Here is a 24,549-nt window from a genome sequence, read left to right as displayed (position 1 = left end):
TCAAGTCCTTAGGACTTTTTATTATCTTCAACTAAGAGGTAATTTTACTTTTTCTTTTCCAATTTAGACACTCATTATTTCTTTCTTTTACCTAATTGTTTTGTCCAGAATATCCAGTATAATGTTAAATAGAATTGACAAAAGTGAACTTTGCTATATTATTCCTGATCTTTAGGGAATACACAAATAATTTTTTGTTAGAAAATTCAAATCATATAAATAAAATATACCATTGATCTTCCAAATCTTTCCTTCTCATCCCTCTCTCCTTGGGGGGCTTAACCAGCAAAACACGGTGTATTTATCTATATTTTTATATAATAAAAGCATAGGTTTGCACATGTGTTTTTTAAAAAATATTCAGTTTTTCACCATTAGTTATGATGTTAACTCTGGACTTTTTGTAGATGCCCTTTATCATGTTAAGGAAGTTCCATTCTGTTTCTAGTTGAGTGCTTTTCTCATGAAAGGGTATTAGATTTTATCAAATGCTTTTTCTATGTTTATTGGTATGATCCTGTTTTGTTTTTTTTTTTTTTTTCCTTTCTTTATTAACATGGTGTATCACATTAAGTTTCACATATTAAACCAAATTTACTTTTCTGGGATCCCTCTTATTCATGGTGTATAAGACTTCTTTATGTTTTGCTGCATTTGGTTTGCTACTATCTTCTTGAGGATACTGTGTCCATATTCTCAAGATATATTCACCTGTAGTTTTCTTTCCTCATTGATGTCTTTGTCTTGTTTTGGAATCAGGGTAGTACTGGTATTGTACAATGAGTTGGGAAGTATTCTTTCCCTTTCTAGTTTTTGGAACAGTTTATAAAGGACTGACATTAAATTTTATTTAAGAATAACTATATTTTAGGGGCATCTGTCTTTCTCAGTCGGAGGAGTATCTACAACTCAGGGTCATGAGTTTGAGCCCCACCCTGGGAGTAGAGATTACTCAAAAAAATAGATAAAAAACTAAAAAAACCCCCACAAACTAATGATATTTTGATTTTTGTTTTTATCTCTTAGGATTCTCCATTTACAAATGCAGGAATGGGATCTAATCTAAATCTCTTGGGTGAAATTGAATGTGATGCCAGCATAATGGATGGAAAATCCTTAAATTTTGGAGCTGTTGGAGCACTGAGTGGTATGTGGACATTATAACACATTATCTCTATTCTTTAAAGAATATTAAGATTTGATGCCTCCTAAAGACTTAGTCAATCCAGTGTTTTCTACCATTCTTGCTAGGAATAGTGTTGAAAATAAATTGTCTTCTTTTCCTTAATTTAAAACATGAAAATCTTAGGTGTGAATAGTTTTAAAGAAAACAGTGGCAGCTTATGTTCAACTTTTTGTTAGAGTTTGATCATTCTCCTTCATTCCCTTGAGATTATAGACATGTAACATGTGAGTTAACATGTTCTATTAATTTTATAATTTTTGAAGTACACAAATAATATATTTCTTGTTAGGAAATTCAAATGATACAAATAAAATTTACCATTGATCTTCCAAATCTTTCTTTCAAATCCCTCTCTCCATGGGGGGCTTAACCAGTAAAATATAGTGCATTTATCTATATTTTTATGTAATAAAAACATAGTTTTGCACATGTGTTTTTTAAAAAATATATGTATATGTGTGTATATGTACATTGTATGTATTTTTTTCTTATACAGGATGTCTCAGATTTTTTCCCACATCAGTACATATAAGATATATCTAATATTTTGCAGTTCTTTTATTAAAGCGAAATATACATGAAATTCACAGATTTTAATTAGAAAGCTGCATGAATGAATGACTGAATTAAAAATTATTGTCAAGTTAGCTAACATACAGTTTAGTTTTGGCTTCAGGAGTAGATTCCTGTGATTCGTCACTTACATACAACACCCAGTGCTCATCCCAGCAAGTGCCCTCCTCAGTGCCCATCACCCATCCCCCCACCTCCTCATCCCCTCAACCCCATCAACACTCAGTTTGTTTTCTGTATTTAAAAGTCTCTGTGATTGTGCCTCCCTCTGTTTGTAACTTATTTTCCCTTCCCTTCCCCTGTGGTCTTCTGTTAAGTTTCTCAAATTCCACATATGAGTGAAATCATATGATATCTGTCTTTCTCTGACTTATTTCACTTAGCATAATACCCTCCAGTTCCATCCACGTTGTTGCAGTGGCAAGAGCTCATTCTTTTTCATCAATCAGTAGTATTCCATTGTGTGTGTGTGTGTGTGTGTGTATACATATATATACACAACATCTTTTTAATCCATTCATCAGTTGACGGACATATGGGTTCTTTCCATGATTTGGCTGTTGTTAGCGCTGCTGTAGCGGGATTCTCGCATAGAGAGTCATGACACCGAGGCTTTTCTTTCCAGGAAGCAACTTTATCAGTGCCGGCATGGCTCAGTTGGGTTTGTACCTGAAGAACTGAACTCTCAACGCCACGTGGCATAGTTTTTTTATGTATTTTCTACTTCTTTGTCTCCCATATATGGTAACACACAAACATGCAGTCTGATTAAGTGATCTCATGATACAAGGTCATGAGGAATGTCACATATGCATATAGCCAGGTTGCCTTGAAGTTTTTTTTTTTTTTTCATAGGGAAGGAAACATTGGGGTGCATGTGCCCCTTCGAGTCAGCATTTTTGTATCCTTTGGATAAATTCCTAGTAGTGTAATTGCTGAGTCATAGGTTAGTTCTATTTTTAATTTTTTGAGGAACACTGTTTTCCAGAGTGGCTGTACCAGTTTGCATTCCCATCAACAGTGCAAGAGAGTTTCCCTTTCTCCATGTCCTTGCCAACATCTGTTGTTTCTTGAGTTGTTACTTTTAGCCACTCTGACCCATGTGAGGTGGTATCTCAGTGTGTTTTTTTTTAATTTTTTTTTTAATGTTTCATTTATTTTTGAGACAGAGAGAGACAGAGCGTGAGCAAGGGAGGGGCAGAGAGAGAGCAAGACAGAGAATCCGAAGCAGGCTCCAGGCTCCGAGTGGTCGGCACAGAGCCCAACTCAGGGCTCGAACTCACAAATGCGAGATCATGACCTGAGCCCAAGTCGGATGGTTAACCGACTGAGCCACCCAGGCGCCCCTCAGTGTGATTTTAATTTGTATTTCCCTAATGATGAGTGATGTTGAGTATCTTTTCATGTGTCTGTTTACCATCCGTACATCTTTGGAAAAATGTCTATTCATGTCTTTTGCCCATTCCTTCACTGGGTTGTTTTACGGGTGTTGAGTTTGATAAGTTCTTTGTTGATTTTTGATAGTAACCCTTTATCTGATATGTCATTTGCAAATATTTTCTCCCATTCCATCGGCTTCCTTTTAGTTTTGTTGATTGTTTCCTTTGTTGTAGCTGCATGAATTTTTAAATGTACATAGCCATGTAAACCATTACCCAGATCAAGATGTAAAACACTTCCATGTCAAAATACAAAACATTTCTATAATCCCAGAGGGAGTCTTTATGCCTTTTTCTTGTCCATATCTCTCATACTCTGCTCTTACCTTCCCTCCTTATCCTCTTCTCTCCTAATTGTGACTTTAAGCACTGTAGATTAATTTGCCTCTTACTAAAATTTACATAATGAATCATACACCTTTGTGTCTATTTTTTGTTTGTTTTTTTTGTTTTTTTGTTTTTTTTGTTTTTTTGTTTTTTTGCTTAACACTATGCCTATGAGATTAACCCATGTTTTGTGTCATAGTAATTTTTTCTTTTTATTACTTAGTAGTATTTTATTGCGTGAATATATAATAACTTATTTATTCTCCTTCCCGTGATAATTTGAACTGTAAAGAATAAAGCTCCAATGAATATTCTTGTACATGCCTTTTGATAGACATGTGTACTTAATTCTCTTGGGTATTACCCTAAGATTTGGAGTAAATAAGTTTAGGTGCATAATATACTTTGCTTTAATAGTTACTGTTAGACAGTTTTCCAAAGTAGTTTTTACAGTCTCTACTCCTGCCAGCAGTGTATGAGCATTTTGGTTATTCTACATCCAGGCCAACATTTAGTATTGCTATTCTTTTTAAATTTCATCTGTTTTGATATCGGTGCAATGACATTATTGTTTTGATTTGAATTTCCCTGGTGACTAACAATACTGAGAACCTTTTGATATACTTACTGGCCTTTTAGATATTCTTGTTGCATAGTGTGTGTTCAAATGTCTTTTGCATATTTTGTATTGGATTATCTCTTTTTATTGATTTGTTCAAGTATTTTATATATTTTAGATACACATCCTTTGTCTGATACCTGTATTATGAATATCTCTTTCCAGTCTGTGGATCACCTTTTCACTCTTTAAATGCTATCGTTTGATGAACTGAAGTTTTAAATTCTAATGTTTACGTTACTAATCTTTTATGGTTATTTAAAAAAATATTTTATTTAAGAAATCTTTGTCTACCCAAAGTTCTGAAGATCATCTCCATTGTTTTCTTTGTTCTATTTTTTTTTTTTTTTTAAGTGAGCTCTACACCCCAAGGTGGGGCTTGAACTCATGACTCCGAGATTAAGAGTTGCGTGCTTCACCAACTAAGCCCGCTACGCATCCTCATTAGTTCTGTTGTTTTTTACTCTTCACGTTTAGCTCTCTTATCAAGCTCAGATTAATTTTAGTGTATGTGAAATAGGAGCTGACATTAATTTTTTTCTACTTACGGATATCCAAATGGTTCATTGCCATTGTCAATAGAAAGGACAGTGCTTTCCTCACACAGCTGTGTTGGTAAATCAGGTGACTGACTATGCATGCAATGGCTTGTTTCTGTACCCTTGATCTATTCTATTGTCCTATTTATTGCCAGTGCCATACTGTCTTGATTACTGTAGCTTTATATTCTTTATATCTGGTAATATATTTTTATATTCTTCATATCTGGTAGTATGAGACTTCCAACTTCCTTTTTTTCTTTTTTTTATTTGTTTAAAGATTATATTGGCTATTGTAGGTCTTTGGCCATTTTCGTAAAAATTAAAAAAAAATTTAATGTTTATTATTTTGAGAGAGAGGGAGACACAGAGTGTGAGCAGGGGAGGGGCAGAGAGAGAGGGAGGCACAGAATCTGAAACAGGCTCTAGGCTCTGAGCTATTAGCTCAGAGCCTAATGCGGGGCTCGGACTCACAGACCTCGGGATTGTGACCTGAGCTGAAGTCGAACACTTAACCTACTGAGCCACCCAGGCACTCCATTTTCGTAAAAATTTTAAATCAACGTCTACAGTAAAACCTTGCTGGAATGTTGATTGGTATTGCATTGAAAGTATGGAACATTTGTGGAGAACTGATGTCTTAACAGTATTGAGTATTCCATCCCACAAACATAGAATATGTATTTTTACATAAATATTGCTCATTTTTTCTCAGCAATGTTTTATTTTCAGTATAAATTCCATGTATATATTTTATTAGGTTTATTCTAGATACTTAGTTTTTTGATGCTATTATAAAGTACGTATATTTTAAATATTGATATCTAATTGTTTTATTGTATTTAGAAATACAATTGAGTTTTGTATATTGGCTTTGAATTCACTGTCCTTGATAAATTCACTTATTAATTTGAAAAAGTTTGAAAAAATAAGTCCCCATGAAATTTTATATACATAATTACCTATGACTCATGTAATTTTGCTTTTTTCTTTCCAATATATATGTAAACTTTTTATTTTTTTCTTACATTATTATACTGGCTGTGACATCCAGTGCAATGCTGAATATAAGTGGTGATAATGTATATCCTTGCTTGATTCTTGATCTTAGAGATCAAGATCATTCTGTGTGCTCTGCTAGCTTTTGGATTGTTATAGATACTCTTTATCAGATTGAAGAAGTTCCTTTTTAATCTTAGTTTGCCAATAGTTTTTATTATAAATGGATATTGAAAATTATCATTAAGGGCTTTTCTGTATCTATTGAGATGAAGGTTTTTCCCCCTTATATTGTTAAATATGATGAAATTTGTGATTGATTTTTGAATATTCCCTTCATGGCATAAAATCTTGGTTGTGTTTTTATCTTTTTATATTCTGCTGGATTCAAGTTGTTGATGTTTAATATTTTGACATCTATGTTCATGTATGTGTAAAAATTGGTTTCAATTTTCCTTTCTTGTAATATTATTTTAAGGTTTTAGAATCATGTTATGGCTGGCCTCATAAAATGAATTGAAGATTTTTTTTTCACTCCCTTTGATAGAGTTTATGCATGATTGGAATGATTTCTTCTGAGAATTTATTAGTTATTCTAAATTAGTAGAGTTTTCTTTGAAGGAAGTTTTAAAAAATGGGATTCAATTTCTTTAATAGTTATAAGATTATATTTTCTTTTTCTTGTGTGTGTTTTCAAGGAATTTGTCTTTTTCATATGAGTTGTCAAATGTATTTGCCTAAAGACTTTATTAGTTTTCTTTTTGATTTCTAGTTTAATTTCACTATGGCCAGAGAACATCTTCTGTATGATTCCAGTCCCTTGAAATGTTTTGAGACTTGCTCTATGGCCCAGTTTATGGTGTGTTTTGATAAACACTCCACGTGAACTTTATTTTTTTAATAAAGTTTATTTATTTATTTTGAAAGAGAGAAAGAGAGTGGGTAGGGGCAGAGAGAGAATCCCAAGTAGGCCCTGTGCTATTAGCGCAGAGCCCAATGCAGGGCTTGAACTCACAAACTGTGAGATCATGACCTGAGCCAAAACCAAGAGTCAGACGCTTAACCGACTGAGCTACCCAGGAGCCCCATTCCATGTGAACTTTAGAAGAGTATGTATTTTGTAGTTGTTAGGTGTGTGTTCTGTATGTGTCAACTAGGTCAATTTGGTTATTCACTTCTTCCAATCTTCTATATCCTTTCTGATTCGTGTGGTAGGTAAGAAAGGGTATATCAATTACTTTTAATTTTAATTTCTTTTATTATGATATTTTATTGGGATTTAATGAAATTTCATATATTAAAAGCCATTAGCGTTTCTTTGTGAACTGACTGTTCCATATCTCTTGTGGTTTGCCTTTTAACTTTATTTATAATGTGCTTTATTATATTGGAATTTAAAATTTTTATTTGTCAAGGTTTTACTTGTTCTTTTGTGGCTTTTGTGTTTTGCATTTCTTAAGGTTTCTCTTATAATTATAAGTATAGTTAATCTATATTTTCTTCTAATACACTTATAATTTATTTTTCATTTACTTCTTTAAGAAATAACCAACAAATTGTCCCTATACAATTTGTTGAATAATAATAACAATAACAACTACCATTTATTGGGTGATTGTTGCATACTATGCATTGTTCTCCAGTAGCTTACGTATACTTAGTCACTTAGTTCTCACAATTACCTTTTGACATCAGTACTTTTATCCCCATTTCACAGATAAGGAAACTGAAATACAAAAGAGGTTTAGTAATTTGTCCAAGGTTGCTGTATCAGTCTGGGTCTAACTAGGAGACAAACCACACAGTAGATAAAATAGAAGTTTAATATAAAGGATGATTAAACAGTGATAGGAGAGTAACTATATAAAGATGGAATGAAAACTCAAAATGTGTTCTAGGGCAGAGGGAGAATACCCAAGTAAGGATAGACTTGAAAGGAGATTCAGACATCAGTAAAGAAGGTATGGTTGCAGCTCACTGTGGGGCAGAGTAGTTGTTGGGTTACCCAGGCCACAGTCACTGTGAGACCAGGAACAATCCTGTGGGGCACATGTGAGCTCAAGCTGGTGGGCAGATACACAGGGGTCAGGAAACTATGGGAACTGAACCTCTGTTGCACAGGATAAAGATTGGGCTTTTGGCTCACGAGGCAGTGTTCCCCATAGGACACTTTGCTGTTTGTGCTTGTGAGGCTGAGAAGGTGTGTGACTTGAGCTGGGCACAGTCCTGTTCTTTCTGGGGCTGTCAGCTATGCTGTTGTAGTTTGAATCAGGAGCTGGTGAGAACATGTGGTGGCCAAATGCTGGAGAAAGCTGCACTCTGCAGGCCCTTAGCACTGGGGAATACCATGTGGGCCAAATAGTGAAGAAGAACTGACACTCTGCAAGCCTGGCTAAGAAGGCACTGTTCCTTCTGCAGTATGTCTCCAGTGCCCTCTACTGATAAAGTTACCGGTGTGCCAGCTGGCAAAAGGAACACATTTAAAGGGTTCATATCTATTTCCACAGGTCAGGCAATGAAGGGAGAATCTGTAGCTGAGAAGTAATAGATTGATAGCCAGTACAGTTATAAAACAGTCTGACTCCCATCACTCTGTGTTCTTTCTACCTCTCACATAGAGTCTATCTTTTCATACTCATTTGAACTACTGTCTGTGTCATGGATTAAATGTCCAAATGCATGTGTGTCTGTGTCTGAATGGTAGCTTTATTCTATTCAATTGATGTATTTGTCTGTTTGTACCCAAATCACACTCTCTTAATTAAGAATAGATTTTAGTAAGAAATGGTATCTCGTAAGGTAAATATCTCTTCATTTTTTCCCAAAGTGTTCTCTTCCTGATGAGTTTAAGAGTCAGCTTGACATACATCATAGAAATCCTTTTGAAGTTTTGATGGAGAATTTGTTGATTTGAATTTATAACTTGGTTTGACAATTATTAAAGTGTTTATAATATCGAATCATCATATACAGAGATGTAAAAAATTTTTTTTAATGTTTATTTATTTAATTTTGAGAGACAGAGCAAGCATGAGTCAGGGAGGGACAGAGAGAGAGGGGGAAAGAGAATCCCAAGCAGGCTCTGTGCTGTCAGCACAGAGCCTGATGCTGGGCTCAAACTTAAGAACCATGAGATCATGATCTGAGCTGAAATCAAGAGCTGGACGCTTAACTGACTGAGCCACCCAGGCACCCGTGCAGAGATATAGTTTAAGAGCTAGCACATGTTTTTGTTGTTTACCTAAATGATTTTGTTTTGAGGCAATATAGTGACTTTAATTTGAGTTTTTATAGTCTCTTTATATCCCACTACTGATTTTTTTCTTTTTTTGGCATTAATGATATCCTGAGAGGCATCCATTGATTAGTGGTTAAGGGTATGGTCTCTGGCATTAGCTGCTTCTGTTAAAATCTTAACACTGTGATCTTGGGTGGGTAACTTAACCCTCTGTGCAAATATTTCCTCAGTAATCAGGTTTCGTAAGTATACTTATATGATAGAGTTGAGAGATCAATGAAATAACCTGATACATTTAAGGGTTTGGCAGTGAGCCTGGCATATATTAGATACTGAGTTACTATCACTATCTTCGGTCATCATCACATTGTCATATTTGTCATTGTCATTGTCATCATGGCACCGTTTTTCACACTAACACTTGCTGTCCTATCATCCCTTCCATATATACATCCTCTTCTCACTTTTCTTCACATTCTGTTTTCTGTTCTGGAAACAATCTGAACCATATTTTAGGTTACCAACCTGTATATACTTGACCTCTTTTCCCCACTCTTACCCAATTTGTAGGATATTCTCTTTATTCTATCTCTCCTGTAGGTGAGATTTAAAATTTTTGGCCATTAATTCCTCCTCCTATGTTTGTAATCATGTTTATGCTTTAGAGGAAATTCAATTTTTGGTAGTAGATGCCACACTTTCATTACTTTTTTTATTCTATTCTGAAATCTAACAAGAAACCTAATTTAAGTATATATTTCAAATTCAGTCTTTGCTGCTGTAGCACATGACAAAACTGAGAATGTATGTTTTATATTCTTTTCTTGCATCTACTAGGTATTCATATGTTTGTTGATTTTATCCTTATTGTTCATGATAATTGAGGGTTTTCATTAGTATGTATATAAGAGTTTTCTAAGATATTTTAAAGTTGTTTTATTGAAACACCACAAAACTGAGTGGGAAACTTGAAGGCATTTTTCTGACTCCATTTTCTGCCAATTTTATTTTATAGGAATCAAGAACCCAGTCTCAGTTGCAAACAGACTCTTGTGTGAAGGGCAGAAGGGCAAGCTCTCGGCTGGCCGAATTCCTCCCTGGTAACAACTTTGTTCTGCCTGACTTTCCCTGGGTCTTTGGTCTTTGGTGCATGCGGTGTTTGAAGGCTATTTTTATCCACAGAAGGCTGATGCTATTGGTTACACACCAGCAGTAGCTTGCCTTTGAGAGGAAGACACACTTTGTTCTGTAATCTTGGAACATTTTGTACTTGATAGAGCTTCAGATGGAATAGAATATTACAGATTAAAGCAGAAAAGAAATCAGAGTTAATTTTTGGTTTTGTAGTTGATTACAGAGATGTTTTTGCTGTTACTAAGTGCACAGTTGGGTCTTTTATTATGAAACTTTAAAAATTCAGAGTCCAAACTGATTTTAATTTTGAGATGATCTTAGACTAAAAGTACTTAATTTTTCTCTTCTGGAGAAACACACTGTGATGTTAAGATTAGTAAGATTACATCTTTTCTCCAACATTAACATACAGTTTTCATTAAAAAAAACTTTGAACTTTTGAAGTATTTATAAATGTAGAATGAACACGGTGAAAAGCCCTCATGAACCTTATACCTGGCTCCAATAATTACATTGTTTTTGCCCTTCATCTATTTCACTCATCTTTCTTTTTCCTTTTTGTAGTATTTTAGTTTTTATTTAAAGAATTTTTTAAAGTTTGTTTGTTTGTTTATTTATTTTAAGCAGTCTCTACACCCAACATGGGGCTTGAAATCATGACCCCAAGATCAAGAGTCATATCCTCCTCTGACTGAGCCAGCCAGGTGCCCCTTTCCTATCGTATTTTAAAGCAAATCCTTGACATCATATTTTTTACCCTTAAATAATTTTGTAAACTTGTTTGTTTGCAAAACAATCACTATCCTATTAGTATGCCTAATAATAGTAACAAATATGCTTCAATGCCATTGCATACTCAGTATATCTTCTGCATGCCTGGGTGTGTAGGTTATATTAATGTGTGTGTTGAAAATTGTGATATTACTGTACCACTTTATTTGACTGTTATAATTTGAAATCATAGAAAATAAATTGACATAGTTTTGAAAAATCTTGAAACTTTTTACCCAAATATACTCAAGTAATCCTTTTAATCATATACTTCTCAGGTGTGTTTAATTGTGATGCTAGAAAGGTCAATTATAAAAATTTTCAGAGAAATATAATTTTTAATATTTGTGTCTTCAACAAAACAAGGAGAAGGAGAAGCAGATGTGAAATTTTGAGATTGTTTATAATATGTCTGGTTGATACCAGTAAGTTTACTTTTATAAATCTGAAAGTAGGAAAAATGTTTAGAAAATTCTTAGACTTTTCTCATAATTTGTATAAAAACCATGCTATTTTTTTAACTGGTATGAAGTCCACTAACCCAAAATTTACTAAGTTTTCTTTAATACATACACAGAATCCTACTGGATAGGACTTATTTTGAGGGAAGTAGTAGATGTAAAGAGATTATCTCTGGATTCATATTCTCAATGTTGATTTAAAATGTTCTGTTTTCTTTCACCCATATTTGCTACTGTACGTAAATTAGCATAATTAATTCTAAACCAATTAGAAGGCACGTGTAGGGAGGAAACAACAATAAAGTTGTTTTAGTTGACAAGAAAAATAGCATAAACCTTGTGACAAGTATTTTACAGTTCATCTGCAAATCATCATAATCCCATTCCCCATGCTACTCCTGGCATTTATCAAGTTGTTTCTTAAGTTTATATGGAGGAACAAGTGTACAACCATAGATAGCCAAGACATTTTGAAACAGACCAAAGAGTTGGACTTCTCTAAAAGCTATCCTGATACCTCATAGTATTATCATAATTAAAACAGGAAACAGATTGACAGAGGTATAGGGATATATATAGAAAAAATCAGTAGGACTGAACTGGGAGTCCAGAAGCAGACCAAGTATGGAATTAAATTTAGTCTCTCCTAAATGTCATCTCAAAGTATTGTGGGGGAAAAAAGGATGGCATATTAAATAAATTGTGTTGGGACAATTGGCTACCTAGTGGATAAAAGTTAATTTAAATTCCTCTGTCATACCATTCAAAAAAATAAAATTCAAACATGAGGTTAAAAAAAGCTTAGTATAAAATTTTTTTAAGAAAAAAATGAGAGATTATGTTTATGACTACAGGGTAGCAAAGACCTTATTAAGATTAAAAATTAAGGCTAAAATATGGAAACATGACAAGTGAAAATGTCTAGTGTTATACAACTGAAGGTACTATGATCTGAATTAAAAGACATTATGGCCTTTGGAACTGAGGACAATTATTTGCAGTGTAAGTAGCAAAAAAAAAAAAAATAGTAACCATGTTTAAGAACTATGAAGTATTAAGACAAAGATAGCCTCAACTTTAAAAATTGGTAAGCAGTACAAATAGGCAGCTTATAGAAAATAAAATATTAATGGTATAAAAGTGCCCAATGATAATCAGGGAATTGTGAATTAAAATAAGATGGTATTTTCATGTTATTTAAAGTAGCAAAATTAATAAAGACGAATGTTATCCAGTGTTGTTGAGGTTATGGAAAAACAGGTTCTTTGTTCTACTAGTGGTAGGAACATAGATTGATATGGCCAGCTGAGAGACATTTTGTTATTATTTATTAATGTAAAAAATTGAAAATGTACATGCTATGTGCTCCAGCAATTCTGTCCTGGGACAGAACACCTTCACATGTACACAGGAGGGCTTCTATAGCACAAGAAGCATACAGCAACACTGCTTCTGGTGTATAAAATGTAAACAATCTAAATGTCCATCAATGGCTAAATAGACTGTTTTCTAGTCATATTTTGAATAATCTGCAGTATTGAAAGGGAGAAACATTTATATATAGTAAAAATGGATAGATCTGTATATTGTAAACAAATCAAATTGTTGTATGATATATTCAGTTTAACTTATGTTTTCTTAAAAAAATACAAAATAATGTGATGTTTATAAATAAGAATACCTGTTTCCTACCATCCAGTTTGGGAAATAAAATATTACAGAGTGATTTGAAGCTTCCTAGATGGATCCCTTTCTAATAACATCCTTATCCTTCCCATTGTCCCACACCCTTACCCTGATTTTGCCTCTGCTCCTGCTCCTATGTAACAGTTGTCTTGAATTTAAGCTTCTCTTATTCCCATGTATTCCTTCATAATATTGCAACATAAATGGTGCTCTAATTTTTTAAGGCTACATATATATGTACATAGATGTACAAAGAAGGTCTGCAAAGGAGGTTACCAGAGTCACTGTGATTACCTCTGGGAAAAGAGGAAGGGAGGGAACAAGATGAAGCAATTGTCAAAGGGTACATGTGCAATATTTTTATATTTTACAAAGATAAAATACGTGGGAAAAAGTGATGGCCTTTATGGTATAGTGATGCTATACTTGTCTGGAACTAGTTGTCTTATTTTATCATGTATATAGTTCTTCAGCTTTGTTCTTTGTTTACAGAATTGTTTTGACCATTTCAGGCATTTTGCATTCCCATATGAATTTTAGAATTAAGCTGCCAGTTTCTATAAATACCCTGCTCGAATTTTGATTAGGATTGCAACATATTCATTTATTAAAGTCTTCCTTAGCCTCTCTGAACAGTTTTATAGTTTTCACTGTACAGGTCTTGCAAAGCTTTTATCGAATTTATACTTCAGTATTTCATCCTTTTTGATACCATGATAAATTATATAAATAATAAATGTTACTTTCCAATTATTCCTTGCCAATATAGAAATATGATTGATTTTATTACATTGATATTCTTTCCAGAGAATTTGCTAAATTCATTTGTTCTGTAGTACTATTTTTATAGATTTGATAAGATTTTCTATATAGATAGTAATGTCTTCTGAGAATAAAGATTGTTTTACTTCTTCCCTGTTTTTCTAATCTGGGTTACTTTAACTAATTTCCTTTTCTTTATTATAGTGGCTGGGACCTCCAATGCAATGTGGAATAGAAATGTGAGAGTGGGGGAAACAAAAGAAATGTGAGAGTGGGCATCTGTGCCTTGTTTGTGATCTTAGGGTAGAAGTGTTTGGTCTTTTACCCTTAAGTATGATGGTTACTGTAGGTTTGTCATAGATGTTCTTTATTATGCTGAGAAAGTTCCCTTCTTGGTGTTCTAAGAGTTTTTAATAGGAATGGGTGTTGTACTTCTTCAAATGCTTTTCTGCATCTATTAAGATGGTCTTACAATTTTTCTTACTTGGTCAGTTAGTGATTGGTTGATTTTCAACTGTTAACAATGCATTCCTGGGATAAATTCCACTTGGTCATACTGTGTTATCCTTTTGATACATTGTTGGACCCAATTTGCTAAGATTTTGTAAAGAATTTTTATAATATATGAGATACATTGGTTGTTTTTTTCTCTTGTCTTTGGATTGGGTTTATTTTGTTTCTTGGATATATAGGGATACATACTTTATCAAATTTGGAAAATTTTTGGCTATTATTTCCTCAGATGTTTTTTCTGACTCCTCTTTCATCCTTCAGGACTCCAATTGCATGTGTATTTGAGCTCTTGTGGCCCTGCAGGTCACTGATAATTTATTTACTTTTTCCATTCATTTTTCTCCTTGTTTCATGTTGAATAACTTCCATTGCTGTTTTCAAGTTCACTAGTTATCTTTCTATAATATCTAATCGCTTGTTAATCCCATCTACTTTGTTTTTCATCTCTGACTTTGTAACATCTCCAGAAGTTTGATATGCAGCTTTAGAAAATGTTTTCCATGTATCTACTTAACATGTTTAATCTTTCCTGTAGCTTCTTGAAGATATGAATAGAGTTATAGTAACTTATAATATCTTTGTTTACTAATTTGCTATCATCTGTCATTTCTGAGTTGTTTTCAGTTGAATGATTTCTTTCATCATAGGTTGCATTTCCTTGCTTATTTGCATGCTTGGTAATTTTTTATTGCATTTGAGGCATTGTGAATTTTACTTTATTTGGTGCTGGATATTTTTATATTTTAATAAATATTCTTGAGTTTTATTCTAGGATATAGTTATTTAAAGACAGGTTCATCCTTTCAGGTCTTACCTTATACTTTGTTACACGTGACTAGAGAAGCATTTCGCCTTGAGCTAATTTTATTTTGCTATTGGGGCAAAACTCTTCTGAGTACTATAACAGATGTACCTAGAATGAGGTTTCTTACTTTGACTGATGGGAGCAGGAGCTGTTCCTGGCCTTTGTGAACTTGGGGCTTGTTTGCTCTAAAATTTTTGTGGTAGTCTTTCCCGCACTTTGGGTGGTTTCTTATTACACATACACTCATCTCTACTTAGCTGAAGACTAGAGGGGACTCTGTAGATGTCCGAGTCCTTTTCTGTGCAGCTCTCTCCTCTCTGGTATTCTGCCCTGTGAACCCTGGCTGTCTGGGCTTCTTTGGATGCCCAGCTCTTTCTCTTCAACTGAGAAACTGCTGGGCTTTGCCTGAATTCTTCCTGGGCCATGGCCTGGAAACTCTCTAGGCAGTAAGCTGGGTCAGTCATAGGGTTTACCTTGTTTGTTTCCTTTCTCTCAAGATCACTGTCCTTATGTTGCCTACTAATGTCTGAAAACTATCATTTCCTGTATTTCTGATTTTTAAAATAATTTCTTCAGATAAGGGTGTAAATTTGTTCTCTGTTATGCCATCTTGTCCAAAAGCAGAAATCTCTCATGTTCCTGGAAGTTCACCGTACACCTCTAGTAATTGAGAAAAAACCAAATTCTTTTGGTGTCCTAAATCAACAAAACCAACTTTATCATGTTTTTAATTTGAGTTTATTTTCATATGACCCTAATAACTCTAGTTATCTAATTAGTGTAATAATAATAGCTAACATTTATTGCATTTGTACACTATTTCAGGCACTGTTTTATGTGGTTTGCATGTATTGACTCATAAAAATTATACAGTGATTTATGAGGGTAAGACATTTTGCAGATAATGAAACTGGGTCCCATACTTGACCACTGTTAGTTAGGCTATTAGGAATTTATGGAGTCCTTCCATATCACATTAGAAGCAGCAGATTAGAAGTAAGGGTAGAATAGAATCCTTTTATAATAATGAGAAGTTACTGTGTATACTCATGTAGTTATTTATTCATTTTTCAATTCACTCAGCAAATATTTATTGTTCATTTTCTCTATGCCAGGCATAGAGGTACAAAAACTATCAAAAGCAGATGGAAGACTTAGAAATCATGGTCCTCTGGTGTCATCTGTCACCACTCTATGGGGATAGCAAGACATTATATATAATGAATGTTTTTTTTTTAGGAAGTCTTTAAATAAAAAGTTCATTGGGACGCCTGGGTGGTTCAGTTGGTTGAGCGCCCAACTTCAGCTTGGGTCATGGTCTCGCAGGTTTTGAGTTTGAGCCCACGTCAGGCTCTGTGCTAACAAACAGCTCGGACCCTGGAGCCTGCTTCAGATTCTGTATCTCTCTCTCTCTCTCTCTCTCTCTCTCTCTCTCTCTCTCCCTCCCCTGCTCATGCTCTGCCTCTCTGTCTCTCAAAAATAAATAAATGTTAAAAAAATTAAATAAAAAGTTCATTTATCTGCATACCTTATTTTTTGGTTATAGCCACTAAGATATGTTGTATTGTTTAAGTAGTGGTGTTTGGTCAGATTAGTAGAGTATTTGATATTTTTATAAACTTGGTGGGCCAACCTTCATAAACTGTGTCACATTTACTCAAGTTTCTATATTTTATTTTATAGCTTGGATCTTTCTTCTTCCATTATGATAGGGTATAGCTTTGACAGGTATTATCATTTAGAACAAGGGATTGGCAAGCTATGGCTTATGGGCCAAATCTGGTCTGCTGCTTGCTTTGTAAATAAAGTTTTATTGGGACACAGCCATACCCATTTGTGTATGTATTGTCTGTGGCTGCTTGTACACTCAAAGGCCAAATTGAGTTGTTACAAAAGAGACATTCTGGCCAGAAAACCGACCTATTTACTATCCCATCCTTTACACAAAATCTTTGCTGACTCCTAATATAGAAGTTATAATTTTTGGAAATTATGTTTCTTTTCATGAAAAAGGGAAAGCCTGACAAACATTGTTTTATGTTTAGTATAAATGAAACCTAAGGTGCTCATCTGACCCTAGGATTTTCTTCAGAGGCAAATTTAGCTTTTGGTACATTTTCTTAAAATACTATTTAAATACTATTTAATCTATTATATTTCATAAATTCATTTAAATTTGTATTACTTTTGTTGTGTGAATGTGAAAGACAATTAAAAAAAACTAAAGATTTTTATTCAGAATGTATAGATTGTTGGATAACAATAGTAGAAAAAATTTTCTAAGACAACCAGAGAAATGTGAACATTGATGAAATATATTATGGTTCTAAAGATTGTTTATTTTTTATGTGTCAATTGCTTATGCTGAGGTTCTGTTTTTTAAAAATTCATTTTTTAAATTAAAAAAATAAAAATTGAAATTAAATTAAAAATGGTTTCAAAGAGTTACGTGCTTATTGTTTAATTTGGTTGTTACATGTTATTTCCAAATACAGCAAGTTCTCCTTTATTTGCACTTTGTGTATAAGCTTTTAATGATCAATAGCCATTAATTTGTCTTTCATCAGTTTTATATATTTATGATGCACAAAGAAGCAACAGATAAAATAGATAGAAATCAGTTTTAAGTCCAAAGAAATAACTATCATTTTCTCCTATATCTTTCTTTTCCAGAATAATATATTTTGATTATTGGGATCCCTGAGCAATCTTGAGAGCTTTCTGAATCACGAAATGACACTTTTTAGACTGATTATGGAGTCATGGTTCTCTGGAAATGGGTGGTTGCCAGCCATGAGAGTGCAGTTCGCATCTTGTATTTGCGCCCATAGCCCTTGCCTGGGCCTTGACTGTGCTAGTGCTTGCTAGCAGCAGCAGCCAGAGGGCAGCTTGGAGGAGGTTTCATTCCCCCCACCCCAGGGCTGCTTCCAGTAGAGTGTTGCTGCTTTTTGTTTTATATCACTGTGAGACTTGTTTTAATGTAAATTACATTGGGTAAAACACAAGGAAAATACTGTCCCTTAAGGAATTTTGACCCCCTAGCTTATTATTACTTGTTTAATATCTTGCCAATGTTTGTTTAATGCTTAGTATGCTTTAGGCACTCTTGTAAATGCTTGGGTATGTCAATGAAAAAACAAAGATTCCCATTCTTACGAAGCTTACAGTTGATTTGAGGAAGATAGAAATAAATAATAGACATATAAATTATAAAGTGTATAGTATGTTAGAAGGTGAAAAAAATGTGAAAAGAATAGAATGACAGGGATTGAAAGTCCTAGGTAGGGGAATACAGTGTGTTGGGTACAGTTTTTTTTTTTTTTAGGTTTATTTATTTTCAGAGAGACTGAGTGTGAGTGGGAGAGGGGCAGAGAGAGGGAGAGAGAGAATCCCTAGCAGGCTCCATGCTGCCAGCGCAGAACCTGACACGGGGCTTGAACTCATAAAACTGTGAGATCATGACCTGAGCTGAAACCAAGAGTCAGAAGCTTAACCAACTGAGCCACCCAGGTACCTCATGTTGGGTACAGTTTAAATAGGCTTCCTCAAAGGAGACATTTGAGCAGATGAGGGAATATGCCATTTGGGAAATAAGGAAGAGCCTAATAGAGGGAACATTCAGGGTGAATGCCTTGAGGCTGGAGGCTCCTTGACATGTTTGTGTTTTTATAGGAGGCTGGAGTAGGGTAAGCAAAGGGGCAAGGGGAGTAAGAGATGAGGTAAAGAGGGAGCAGAAAGGATCAGATCACTTGAGAGCTTGTAGATTCTTATGAAGACTCCAGTGTTTACACTAGAGTTCTCATGAGAGGTTTTGCAAGTTTTGAGAGGAGGGATATAATTTTTGTCTGACTTGTGTTTTACAAGGATGTCAGTGGCCAGTGAGCATAGACTGGGGCAGGGAGCAAAGCAAGGCAAGCATTAAAATATTGAGTCCATTGCAACAATCCAGGTAAGAGATGATGGTAGTTCAGAGAAAGGGGTTAGCAGGGGAGGTGGTGAGAAGTGGTCAGATTCCAGATATTTTACAAAGGTATATTCTATGGGATTTCCTAAACTTGATTGAGGCAAAATTTCCCTAAAAGCTTTCTCCTTGGGGAGTCATAAGACTGAGAAATTGGAATTGATACTGCATGTAATATTCTAGAAAATGAATTTTTGGCATGTTAGTATCATGTAGCTTTTCAGAATTTTAAAATTACTTCGAAAGCACTGTGCCATTCTGTGTGATGATTAACTACTAGACAGGTAGTTTTTGATAGTAGGAAAAGGTCATATATTCAGTGTTCTTATTCATAAGATGGCATCCAAATAGTCAACTTCCTATGAATATTATAAAATGGCTAAGGTATTTTAAAAACTTGCATAGCAGCCAGTGGCAAGTTGGTTTAATTTAGAAGCAATGACTGTTTAAGAAATGAAAAATAAAACTAAGAATATTTTGTAAAATGCCATTGATTCCAGATACTGGGCTTGAACCCAAGATGAAATGGGCGTGCTAAGAATACTAGATTCAGCTCCAAATTTCTGTTCTGATCACTTAATATGCTACTTCGGCATCTCTTTTACATCTTTGCATGGAGAGAAGTTATTTCTTATATCACATTCCTTTTCTGGAAGGAGGAAGTGCTAAAAAATGCCATCAGGACAGCTTAACTCACATTCAAGTTTCTATTTCAGTTATTCTTCATTTGAACTTTACATGACAGCTTTTCTTTGCATTTTCTTTGCAGTGGTCTTCATTTGATACAAGAATAGGAGAAACTGTTCTCTATTTCAGAATCCTCTAGAATTTAAAAAAAGATATAGAGGTTTGAAGGAGTAAAGTTGTTTATTCTTGTTGGCTCTCTCTCCATATATTGGAAAACAGTTATTGGACTTAACCATTTAGTTTCTCAATAGAACTATTTGGACATTTCTGAGTATCTCCTTAGATTTTGTTTTGCCAGTATGTCATTGGTCTCCTTACTAACAAATGAATCTAAAGACTTCAGTATGCATTACTTTGAGTTTTAGTGTTGGAATGATTAGAAGAACAGAAACAAAAACTAGAGAGCCAAAAACTAATGAGCAGGCATAAGTTCAAGGAAACCCATTACTAGCTGGCTGAGAGCTTTAAGAAGTTGGCTATGGAAGGAGATGAAGTGATTGATTTTTATGGTAACCACTTGCTGTTACTGTGTTAGGGAATGGAGTGGTTAATTATCCTGCATGCCCTTTGAAATCTTTGGAAATAAGTCTTTTACAGTTAGCTAACAGTATCCTTTCATTTACTTCATTATGTTAAAACTTGCAGTTTAGGGCTTAAAAAATTACATTTGGGACACACCACAGTACTCGCCACAGTAAAAATGATTCTGAGAGTCATATATTTTATAGGTCATTTATATATTTTCGTTGCATTAAGACTTGCAAATGTAAGCACATCTCATTGTTTTTGGGCATCTCTAGATGTACCCACTCATTTTAGGTAGACCCAGGTGTTATAGTAGGTAAGAATACTAAATCTGAGGACATTCACTGATACTTTGACTCTTAACTTGATTAAATGGATCGTGTGACCATGATGATCCAAGATAAATCTTAGTATTTTCCACGGGGAAATCAACTATTTTTTGCATCTCAGGGTGAATTTTGCCGGTTTTTACTTGTTGGTTATTGCAAATGAAATTGTACCATTTCCAATTGTAAAATTTCTAACTTGGGGAAAATGTTTAAATAATTTTGGGGCATGTAGCCATATTGTTATTTTGAGGTAATAAACCTAGAATTATATCTATATGCAAAACATTTTTTCAGTTGCCTTACTATATGATTTATATTACTTTATTGATATAGGAAGAGATGAAACTGAATTTTTAAAAGAATAATTTTTCTGTTGTTAGCTTTTTAGTTGGAGAAGGAGCCTACAGATGGGCAGTAGATCATGGAATACCCTCTTGTCCTCCTAACATCATGACCACAAGTGAGTAAAAATTTTTCAAAATTAAGCTATATTGGCATATATACCTGAAAGTGTTACATTGTTTTAATCCACATGGTACTCTGATATTTAAGGAAGGAAGCTTACATGTTGAAATATTTAAAGTTAAAAGATACATTGAAAGTTATTTGATTTTAAGCCACTTTTTATATTCCTGAGGTTTCCCCCATTCTCATGCTTTTATGGAAGTATTGCTAAAGGATCCCTTTTAGGTTACTTAATATAATTACTAAGAATAAAACCTTAATACTACCCCCCTCATAGAGGGAGAAGAAAACAGAGGTCAGCATTTATCTGTCCTTGAGCTGAAGAAGGCCTTCCTAGGGACCAAGTGCAAGAGAAGGAAGAACAAAAGTATGACTACATAAGAGTTAAGACTGAAAAAACACTTACCATAACACTTACCATGACAAAGTGATACATATCCTTAATCCGGGAGAAGGTATGTCAAATTTAAAACCACACAAATACAAATAATACCCAAAAAGAAAAATGATCAAAAGTCATAAGTATATAATATAATATAACTAATAGGGAAATTCAAATTAAAAAGAGTACATGTTAAATTTGTTCCCTCTTAATTTCTGAAAGAGTTAAAAATACTGTATTACTGCTCATAAGTGTGTGGTGAAATGAACATAATACATTGTAGGTACAAATGTAAATTGGCAGAAATTTTAGGGGACAACTAAGTAGTATAGAGCAAAACCTTAAATTTATCCTGCTTGTAGGAACTTGTCATTAGAAATAGAGACAAAGATTTATGTAGTTCTCAATAAGCATTATTAAGAATATCAAAACTAAATGGCAACCAGCAGAATGGGAGAAGATCTTTGCAAATGACATACCAGATAAAGGTTAGTATCCAAAATCTATAAAGAACTTATCTAACTCAACACCCAAAAAACAAACAATCCAGTGAAGAAATGGCAAAAGACATGAATAGACTTCTCCAAAGAAGACATGCAGATGGCCAACTGACACATGAAACGATGCTCAACATGGCTCATCATTAGGGAAATACAAATCAAAACCACAATGAGATACCACCTCACACCTGTGAGAATGGCTAACAGTAACAACTCAGGCAACAAGAGATGTTGGAGAGGATGTGGAGAAAGAGGATCTCTTTTGCACTGCTGGTGGGAATCCAAACTGGTGCAGCCATTCTGGAAAACAGTATGGGGGTTCCTCAGAAAGTTAAAAATAGGACTACCCTACGACCCAGCAATTGCACTACTAGGCATTTATCCAAGGGGATACAGGTGTGATGTTTCAAAGGGGCACACTCACCCCAATGTTTATAGCAGCACTATCGACAATAGCCAAAGTATGGAAAGAGCCCAAATGTCTATCGATGGATGAACAGATAAAGATGTGGTATATATATTTACAATGGAATATTACTTGGCAATCAAAAAGAATGAAGTCTTGTCATTGGCAACTATGTAGATGGAACTAGAGGGTATTATGCTAAGCGAAATTAGAGAAATACAAAGATCATATGACTTCACTCATATGAGGACTTTAAGACACAGAACAGATGAAAATAACGGAAGGGAAGCAAAAATAATATAAAAACAGGGACGGGGACAATACATAAGAGACTCTTAAATATGGAGAACGAACAGGTTTACTGGAGGGGTTGTGGGAGGGAGGGTGGGCTAAATGGGTAAGGGGCATTAAGGAATCTACTCCTGAAATCATTGTTGCACTATATGCTAACCAGCTTGGATATAAATTAAAAAATAAAAATAAAAAGCAAAAACAAAAAACAAAAAACACTCAACAGTTTGTGAAAAAAAAAAGAATATAAAAAAATTTGAAAAAATCTTAATGCCCAACAGAAAGAAATGTAAGCAAATTATCATACGATGATATGTAGTAACTCGAAATTGTTATCAAGAATAATGTCTGATAATGATTAAATCTAATGACTGAAAAATGAAAAATGAGTTATAAATATTTACATGTGAAATGTAAAAATGTTAAATTTTTATTTTTTATCATGCTAATCTATGACTATAATTTAAAGAATCAAATGAGAAAATGAGGAATCATTAACTGCGAGGAGTTAAACCAAAAAGGTAATGATTATATATCATAAGAGGTATTTGATAAGGATCAGCTCTTAATAACATTATATTCAAAATGAATAATCATGTAGCTGAATATGTTATAGGGAGGCTGGCAGGCAGAGAAATATGTACATGGTAGGCAAACAGGGAGTGTTAGAGGTCTAATTCTCATAGTCTCCACCACTAATTCTACCTTAAAATCTTCCCAGTAGCATTTATTTAGTTTTTATGTCAGGCAAACAAATCTGGTCAGTTGATAGTTCCATTTTGTTTTTTCTTGGAGACATGCCAGCTGGCACCTTAAAGTTTAGAATGGGTTCACAGAAAGCCTGCTGAGGGATTGTCATCCCTGGTCTTTACCTCACTATCATTTTGGATTCCCATTTTGTCTCTCCAGCATCAAATTCTCTGATTCCTGACTCTCATATGTTTGTTTCTTTTTCATTGTATTCCATTACTTGGTATATGTAAGACTAGAAATTGTTTTCCCTGGGTTTTGAAGAAATTGTTCTCTCATGTTCTAGTTTCCAGTCTTTCTGTTATGCATTTTGATTCCCAGTTCTTTGTGGTAAATTTTTCATCTTTGGAAGGAAGCCTTAATTCCTATGTTCTTCTTATTATAATGAAACATCTTGGAATGGGTCTTTTTTAATTCAGTATGTCTGGTACTCATCCTGAGTACTTTTAATCTGGAAATTCATGTGCTTTATTTTGGGGAGAAATTAAAAAATTGTGTATTAATATCTTCCCTTATCTTTCCTCTTTTTTATTTTTCTAATTTCTATGAATTGGATGTTGGATCTCATGCTCCAATCCCTTGTATCTTTTTCAAAAGTGATTTTTTTCTTCTTTTTGAAATCATTTTTGTCCTACTGTCTCAGAAATGTCTTCAGTTTTGTCTCCTAAACCTTCTACTTCTGATGAATTTATAATTTTGGATTTTATTGTCTTAATTACTAGAGATTCATCTGTGATTAATCCTTTTTTTTTTTTTTTTTAATTTTAAGTAAGCTGTATACCTAGCGTGAGGCTTGAACTCACAACTCCGAGATCAAGAGTTGCATGCTCTATTGACTAAGCCAGCCAGGCACCACACTGACTAATACTTTTAAAATGTAGTGCACTGTTCTTATTTCATGAGCTCAATATTTTTGCTCATCTCTTAGGATATTATGGTTTAAAATTTGCTATCTGCTGTTTCTGCTTCTTCTTTCTTTTTGTTTGTTTCATGCATGTTAGCAAATTTTTCTATCTAGTGACCCCTTGCTGTTTTCACATTTATGAATATGGTACTTAAAAGCCATTTGGAAGCTTTGTGTTTGATGACAGGTCTGGTTGACCTCAAGAAGGGTGGTGTGATCAGGCTCTTTTGTTGGGAGGAATTCCCAGGTATTCCCCCCAACAAAACCAGTTGTATCTGTTTTCTTTTGGATTAGTGA

At 34.1% G+C, this 24,549-nt stretch overlaps 1 protein-coding gene across 4 annotated transcripts in view; it reads left to right on the top strand.

Annotated features, from left to right (window-relative positions):
- TASP1 (taspase 1) overlaps nt 1–24,549 on the top strand; it is a 269,597-nt gene that overhangs the window by 39,715 nt on the left and 205,333 nt on the right. For all 4 annotated transcript variants that reach the window (XM_030310108.1, XM_030310111.1, XM_030310109.2 and 1 more), the window contains 3 exons: nt 1,027–1,147; nt 9,936–10,020; nt 20,935–21,014. In XM_030310108.1, the coding sequence (XP_030165968.1) occupies nt 1,027–1,147; nt 9,936–10,020; nt 20,935–21,014 (286 nt within the window). The remainder of the gene's footprint in view (nt 1–1,026; nt 1,148–9,935; nt 10,021–20,934; nt 21,015–24,549) is intronic.

This window comes from Lynx canadensis, chromosome A3 (assembly GCF_007474595.2).
Source record: "Lynx canadensis isolate LIC74 chromosome A3, mLynCan4.pri.v2, whole genome shotgun sequence".
Classification (NCBI taxonomy): Eukaryota; Metazoa; Chordata; class Mammalia; order Carnivora; family Felidae; genus Lynx; species Lynx canadensis.
The sequence above is the reverse complement of the archived record's forward strand: the minus strand, read 5'-3'. Positions and strand labels throughout refer to the sequence as shown.